The sequence below is a fragment of the Perna viridis genome, chromosome 15, assembly GCF_037379345.1.
Source record: "Perna viridis isolate PV_CMFRI_1.1 ecotype Kerala chromosome 15, ASM3737934v1, whole genome shotgun sequence".
Taxonomy (NCBI): Eukaryota; Metazoa; Mollusca; class Bivalvia; order Mytilida; family Mytilidae; genus Perna; species Perna viridis.
In genome coordinates, this window is record NC_142459.1 from 16,541,106 (window position 1) to 16,549,292 (window position 8,187).

At 34.6% G+C, this 8,187-nt stretch overlaps 1 protein-coding gene across 2 annotated transcripts; it reads right to left on the bottom strand.

Annotated features, from left to right (window-relative positions):
* Window positions 1-224: 224 nt before the first annotated feature.
* Window positions 225-7,876, bottom strand: LOC148597174 (matrilin-1-like). 2 transcript variants are annotated; one of them, XM_088563800.1, is made up of 6 exons: window positions 7,718-7,876; window positions 5,803-6,360; window positions 3,742-3,864; window positions 2,432-2,545; window positions 1,622-2,176; window positions 225-1,092 (listed from the first exon to the last, which is right to left on the bottom strand). In XM_088563800.1, exons 1-6 carry the CDS (start codon window positions 7,821-7,823, stop codon window positions 488-490), a joined length of 2,061 nt encoding a protein of 686 aa, XP_088419926.1. In that variant the 5' UTR covers window positions 7,824-7,876; the 3' UTR covers window positions 225-487. The 2 variants fall into 2 exon arrangements, with proteins under 2 accessions (XP_088419926.1, XP_088419927.1); XM_088563801.1 differs by having other exon boundaries at window positions 870-1,092; window positions 1,714-2,176.
* Window positions 7,877-8,187: the final 311 nt, after the last annotated feature.

Sequence of the window (8,187 nt, forward strand, 5' to 3'; positions counted from 1 at the left end):
ACATATATGAGAATGCATTGAAGATTTCATTATTTTGTTTTCGGAAAATATACCATTACACTCCAAAAGTTCTGTGCATAGTGAAAAGTGTTCATAATTATATTCTGATCATAAATTTGACTTATGATGTAAGAATGTCTCATCGTTCGGGTCTCTAAGTTTTCAATTTTGTCGGTCTTACATATGTTATATCAACAACAACAACAAAACACACAAACATGTGATTAAACTGGTATTGCTTTATTTATATGATTGACGAAAATCAAAAAGCAGTATGACTAGAGCAATAAAACAAATACAAAAAGTTAATGCAAAAGCGCTAACTTACAATATATCGTATTGAAAACGTAATGCCTTATTCCTAAAACTATGAATGGAGTAGTAAATGGTGTGAGCGACAAACTGTAAGTATATAAAGTCTGTATAAAGTGAAAAAAAATCTTTGTATATTTTAGCGACAGAACTAACCAAATACTATATCATTAAATTATTCCAGCTTACATGTTAAAGTTTGCAACTGTTCATGGAAAGATGACACAAAAGTGTCAATAGAATTGAATATTAAGCCACCGTTATTACCAATATGAAACGCCGTGCTAGCCATGTGACTCATTACATGAAATTCGTCATCTGCATCATGAAGTCCAACAGTAAAAATTTCAACGCCTTCACTTTTCAAATTATTTATCATAATTGTTTCTTCTAACGATAAATGCTCATTGAATCCAGAAATGATCACAAGTTTCTTCTTCGCTAATGTTCGAGCTCCTTTTAATACATTATGTATCAATTTAGAAACTTCGTGTAACAAAGCATTCATATTTGCTGCGGTTTCACTGCTCTGTGTAAAGAACGATAACTGTCGTTGCATGTCATTTTTGTTCGTTTCGTTAAACTCATTAAAGTCGAATATGATTTTAGGTTTCGCTGAGAATGTCATCATTGATACTTTTGTTTTGAAAAGTCCAAGGGTGATCCGAGATAGAAGTTTGTTCAGAATGGAAGGGATAGTACTTGTGAGGTCAGTATGTGTAGATGAATTCGATGTATCGACTGCAAATATCAGATCGTTTTCTTCTGACACTTGACAGACTACAAATAACAAAAAATGTAAGATATACATGTATCAAACGCAATAATTGCATTTTATTTTCATGCGAGGTATGTACCAGATACATGAATATATAACGCTTTATTTGTCGTTTAATGAAATTAATACTGCAATCGATCTATTTCAATACTCAAATGCTCAATCATATATTTAAATGTGATATACAGTTCATAAATGAACGCGTCCCTCCGGAGCACCTGGTGTCTGTCCCGGTTTTATGTGGCAGTGTATATGACATTATTTTTTAGTGATTTTGTATACTTAATTCTTATAAGTATTTGTATATTTTATGGACATTTTGTATGGCGCATCGTCTGGTCATATTTTGGAATTTTGATGTATCTGCAAAGTTCTTCTATCATGATGCCCTGTTGCATTATGCTGGTTTTTATGAGTTACTCCACAAATCTTACATCCTTTCTAAAAGTACATCTTTTGAAGGTCGAAATTGTTGTTTTTTCTTAGACAAACTTGTTTTTCCCAACATTACTTATTGCTACACATACATACCATTACATGACGGGTCTACTAAAGTGTAAATCATGTAGTTCCAAAGGTTGTCGTTGTTATAGGGGTAAACAGATCGTATGCTACCAACTAACCTAGAAAGCCAATAGTGTGATACGTCCTCACCAATGGCAACGGCAAACATGTCTATTCCAACTCCTGCCTGGTTATAGATCTTGCTTGGCGTTGATGGAAGTCCGTCAGATAAAAGAATGACGAACTTCCGGACTGGTGTATGATCAATGTTTCTATTTCTATTGATTAAAATATGTTTCGCCTCAGCAACCCCATGTTGAATCTCAGATATTCCACCACGCAATTTAAGATTAGTAACTAGATTATAGAATTTCGCTTTGTTCATTGAATCATCAAATTTTATTTCTTCTACCACATTTTCTGCTGAGGAATTAACAGCTATTTGGAAATGCGTTGGAGAGATTGTCCATTCTTTTGTCAATTTTTTAATGCTGTCTTTGGTAATATTGAAGTACTTTTCTCCTAAACTTGTTGAACTGTCTATTACTATGACAACGTCGGCGGGAAATGGAACACAAAGATCTTAAATACATGTGCAACATTTTTTTTTATCAATTTAAAATGATTGTCTTACTATTGAAACAAACTATCCAAATGCAAATAAAAACATAATCGATTTGAAACGTGTGATAAAATATATTTCTAAATAAATAATTCTATTGTCAATTGTTATCATAGCAGTTTTTGAACAGCTTACCTGATTTCGACTTCATAATAAACAAAATATGATAATGTTTGATACTAAATGTATACCCATTCATGCAAGAGAATACGTACCGATTTCACAATGTGTCCCTGTAAATCGTTCTGCACAACGACAAATATAGTCTATAAGACCGTCAAAACAAGTGCCGCCATGATGACATTCTACGCCAACGCAGTAATCTATGTCTGAAATTGTAACTAGTTTAACTTAAGTAGCAGTCTTTCAAAAAATCAAACAGAAGGTGATTCCTTTCGTTGTTGTGCTTTTGAGATAAAAATTATATAGATTGAACATGTAATTGGCATTTTGCAGGAGTTATCATTCCTGATATTTCTACAATATGTAGACTGGAAAAGCTTCGTTTGTTTGGTGGGGTTTTTCTCCACCATGAATCACTTTATGGTTGGCAGTTTCTACTTTATGTGGACTGGTAGTAAAATCAATGACGGTGGTGCTACATATTTCGTAGAAATTTTGTTCAGTTCAGATATATATAATGAGACGATTTTTAATCTTAAAACGTATTATCATTTACTACATTTTGTTTCAAAGAATGCGGTTTGTTTTCGTTCATTTCGTGCATGTAAAGTATATAAATCAACAATACAACTACAATTTTACATAACTACTTAATCTATTCGTATTTAGTATGTCCTTCGCCTTGAAGACCTGTCTCTTAACTTAAATGAGATAGAGTTCACAGCACAGCTTGTTCAATCAAAAGAACGGCACCTGTCCATGTCCTTAACTTCATTTTGCACTACAAAGATGAAGTTCTATCACTAAACGACCTACGGATCTAAGATTTATTCAAAAGAACAAAACATAATGGACGATACAGACGATGAGAGGTCTACCTCTTATATTGATCTGCGTGAAAAATAACAAATTTTCCATGTGCATACTTTGTTTATTGCACTTCGCGCAATAAACAATATGCACATGTAAAATTAATGTTATTTTTCAATAGACAAAATTTTTATCATAGCCAATTCTTAAGTCGACGTTCTACAGATTTTTTGCTCACATGTTCAATGGAGCCTAGGCTGTTCATTTTGCTTTAAGTTTCTGAGGCTAATACTTTGGTTTATTAATTGTGTGTATGATGTTTCGCGTGTTTTCTTGGTCTAGCCTTTATCCCGGATTATGGATATCCTGTGCTTCGTTGTAATTAGTGTCTACTCATTCACCACAAGTAATAAGGTTTTAATAAAGCCAATATTCTAATGTCAATATTGTAAACAAATAAAACTAAAAGATTTAATGACAATAATGAAACAAGTATATTTCTTACATGCTGAACATATGAAAGTATATTTAGTGCACATATGCATATGACATGTAAATATATTTGTACTTGAATGAATCAAAATAGACAAACCTATTTCACAGTTTTTTCCAGTGTATCCGTCATCACAAAGACACGTGTAGTTAACTCCAGTCCATATACAGTCACCGTGCTTGCAAGGTGAAATCGTTCTATTACATGCGTTTGGGACGATTTCTGAAACATAATATATGCCAAAATATATTAAATGCCGAACCGTTGTAAATAATACCGCAACAACGAATGTTAATAACCACTTCCATATAGCTACATAGCATATAATGTTTTCTACTATATTAAATAACGAATACTTATTGCTTGCAGACAGCCATTCCTCGAAGTGTTCATGTTTGAAAAAAAAATACACTGTCTGATCACCTGACTGTCCTTGCAAAAACTCTGCATTCAAATATGATCCCAAGTACCGTGAACCACGCTCCATAAATTGGAATTTTAACTTTAAAGTTCTTATTGACTACGAAAGAAAATGGATAATACGAGAACATGAAGACATTGATTCTCTGCCAGAGTGGTTAAAGGCTACGATGTCTTTAATTTTGAAACGAATGAAAGTTTTAAGTAGGTAAATGAGTACCTATGCTACATAAATTTTTCAAAAAACCCTGATGTAGCAAAAACATTGTCTACTATACACGACAAATATGTTGTCGTACCAGCAGACAAAGCCCAAAACAACATTGTTTTTGTCTGCAAAAGGTTTAACATCAAATGTTTATTATCAAAGGTAGACGTACAAAATAATAGCAGTGATGACCTATACTGCTACCACTCTCTAAAGAAGAGATTGGGAAAAACCATAAATATGTGCTATCCCCCTTTGGTCTCTTTACCAAGGGCAATGATTGTGATTTACTGTCTATGAACTGGATTTCTAAACTCCACAAGTATCCATACAAGCAACGTTACATAGCTGGATCTGCAAAATGTACCACCAAACCTCGTTTAAACTTTAAACTTATATACTCACAGCTGTCAAAGATGGTCTGCAGTCCTACCACAACACTTATTACTCCCGTAGTGGTAGTAATGCCATGTGGATCCGGAAAAATTCAAAAGATCTTTTGAAGACAAGCAGTTCAATACTATTATCAGAATATAATAGCATATGATTTGTCAACACTGTATACTTCTATTTCCATACTCAGTTAAAATCCCGACTCAAAAACATTATACATCGTTGTTCTTTTTCAAAGATGGTACACCTAGATACAAATATATAGCTCTTGATGTTTACAAAATGTTGGAATTTTTAATCGACATTGTATTTGTCCAGTGTGGTAGACGCGTTTGTCAACAAAAGGTCGGTATTTCAATGGGAAAAATTGTGCTCCTCTACTTGCTGACCTATTCCTTCACTCTTATGAAGCTGACTCTATAACTGATATGATTCTAAAGAAAGAATGTCGTTAAGCTAGATCCTTTAATCTCAGTTTCCGCTATATAGATGACGTATTATCTATAACAATCCTAATTTCTGAGATCTGATACATCGCATCTACCAAAAAAAAACTTGAGATTAAGGATACTACAGACACTGTGAGGTTAGCCTCATATCTATCTTGACTACACTTAGAAATCGATGATAAAGAAAAACTTTGACAAAAACTACGACAAATGTGATGACTTTTTTTCGGAATTGGCAACATCCCTTCATCACTTGCGTATGAAGTGTTCATGTCACAACTCGTTATGCCAGAGCTTGCCGAAACTACGTAGACTTTTTGCATCGCGCTAGAATTCTAACAAAAAAGCTTCTGGAACAGGGTTATGTTGCTACAAGATTGAAGTCATCACTACAGAAGTATGGTCGTCATCATGAACTCCTGGGTCGCTATGGTGTATCCATCTGCGTCATGAAAACTGATTTGTTCAGCAGATGACGCTAACCCTACCGCTGCACCTGGTCCATGCCCATTCGCTTTTGTCACTTTGTATGTATGATTTTAGTTACTTTTTGTTCTCTGTTGTGTGCATCTGTTTTCCATGTCTGGTCTTTGTCCCTGGATTATATTCTTTTGATTACCGCTATAAACTTGATTCCCTTGATTACTCTCTCTGAAAAGAGAATCATGATTTAAAGTATGCCATACTTACCATCACAAGTCTTAGAAATTAAGGTGTTGAAAACACTTCCTATCAGAGCACTGTAATCTGTTATATTGTAGACGTAACTACTGCTGAAAGCAATTTGGTTTAGCTGAGATATGAGAACGCCGTTCCCCACACCTACGGCATACACAAGAATACCATGTTGCCTTAAAAGGGCTCCTTCTGTGATCACCTGCCATGATCTACCATCAGTGAAGAAAAATAAAATTTTCAAGGCCGAATCACGTGCGCCGTTCGATTTTTGAAACATACTGTTTCTTGCAAAGGCTAATGCCTTTTCAAAATCTTGACCTCCACTGGCATAGTTAATGCTGTTAACGTGATTCTTTATTGAAGTCTTGTCATTGCAACAAGAAAAGTGGAATCCATCGCCCATGACACTATGAAATGCAAATGCACTTATTTTCACTTCATTAATGCCAATATTAAACAAATCAACGAACTTATTCACAAACTGCAAATTTTTCTGAAAGTTTTCGCTTCCAACACTACCCGACTCGTCCATTAGGAATCCGATATCAGCGGGTTGTAGCTTTCCACAACCTGAAAATAATGAAACAAAGTTTAAATTGTACATACTGCGTCCATCTTCTTTTAGTTATTTACATGTATATATATATATATATATATATATATATATATAGAAGGGTCTGAAAAATTCCCAACGACGTTAGAACTGTCAAATTTGCGAAGCAAATTTTTTATCGTTCCCTCCGCGGGACTCGAACTCGTACGGCTGTGACATCTATGGCAACACCGCCTGCACTAAGTCCAGCGAGCTAGACCACTCGGCCAGCTAGGCTATATAAAAATATAGCTTTCGCTGGCCGGGTCATTCCTCCTCGTAGGATTAATCTAGGGCTGTAACTTAGTACACGATGTATGGTAGTACGGGTCAGTTCATCTAGGTGTTATTATGTAGGATAGAGGATCAAATTAATGATGCATGTCACAACAAATCTATATTATACAACGTCTCAGAATGTGACGACTCTATTCGCTACACTGCTCCATCGGATCAAATTGATACAGGGAAGATAACGTAAACTTATAGAAGGGTCTGAAAAATTCCCAACGATGTTAGAACTGTCAAATTTGCGAAGCAAATTTTTGGTCGTTCCTTCCGCGGGACTCGAACTCGTACCGCTGTGACATCTATGGCAACACCGCCTGCACTAAGTCCATTGAGCTAGATCACTCGGCCAGCTAGGCTATATAAAAATATAGCTTTCGCAGGCCGGGTCATTCCTCCTCGTAGGATTAATCTAGGGCTGTAACTTAGTACACAATGTATGGTAGTACGGGTCAGTTCATCTAGGTGTTATTATGTAGGATAGAGGATCAAATTAATGATGCATGTCACAACAGATCAATATTATACAACGTCTCAGAATGTGACGACTCTATTCGTTACACTGCTCCATCGGATCAAATTGATACAGGGAAGATAACGTAAACTTATAGAAGGGTCTAAAAAATTCCCAACGATGTTAGAACTATATATATATATGAAATGGTTTCATATGCAAAATATTATTAAAAATCGTGTCAGTTGTAACTGATTATCACCTGGTTTCAGAAGACAAATACCAGATATATTCCATTCTCCATTTTTCTTATTTTCATCGGTCGAAATTTTGGATGTATATCTTGTAACGTGTGGAATAAAAAAAAACCAGAATCACAACAAACACGAGATATTACAATAAAATACTCTCACAAGTACAAATCACTAGACCAATGACAAACTCTGCTTGATGTATTAGTTTAATTGGTCGTCATTTTGGTGATCTTTCTTTATTTCCTATCCGTTTTTTGAAATATCAGTACCACCATGCTAAAAAGAGACCTAAACTAAGGATAAATATCATTCGTTATAGAGGGACAATTAAGTTCATACCTGTGGTCGAAGATACTATTTCCATGTGAAAAATGAAAAACACAAAAGCAGATCTTAAAAGAACCATGTTGTGTTCGATATTGAAATGGATTTCAAATATGCACATATTATGTAATTACACCAGGAAGGAAACAACACAAATTGCACAATTAACATTGGTACAGATCTGTCCATTTAAATCGCTTCTTCCTCTTTTATGATAACAGATCTTAAGTACCAGTCCATATACAATACATACAATGCCCATAGTAAAATGATTCATGGTGTAGAAAAATCCTTGGATCAGAAGATGCTTGTTTTTGTCTACATATGCTTCATTTTTATGTGACAATAGTCCTTTCTCTATTTTCATCTGTATTTTTTACAACCTTAAATTCTAAGTTCCCACTAAAATCAAACCAAATCAAGAACAATAACTCTTGCCAAGTGCAAATTACATGTACAATCCATATAATTTTTTATTTCAAAAG

Excerpts from the sequence above, each read along its gene's own strand:
- LOC148597174 (XM_088563800.1), bottom strand. The coding sequence starts at position 7,823 with ATGTGCATATTTGAAATCCATTTCAATATCGAACACAACATGGTTCTT. Across the intron at positions 6,361-7,717 it reads AATAGTATCTTCGACCACAG|GTTGTGGAAAGCTACAACCC; the intron begins GTATGAACTTAA and ends CATTATTTTCAG. Across the intron at positions 3,865-5,802 it reads AATTTCTAAGACTTGTGATG|AAATCGTCCCAAACGCATGT; the intron begins GTAAGTATGGCA and ends ATTATGTTTCAG.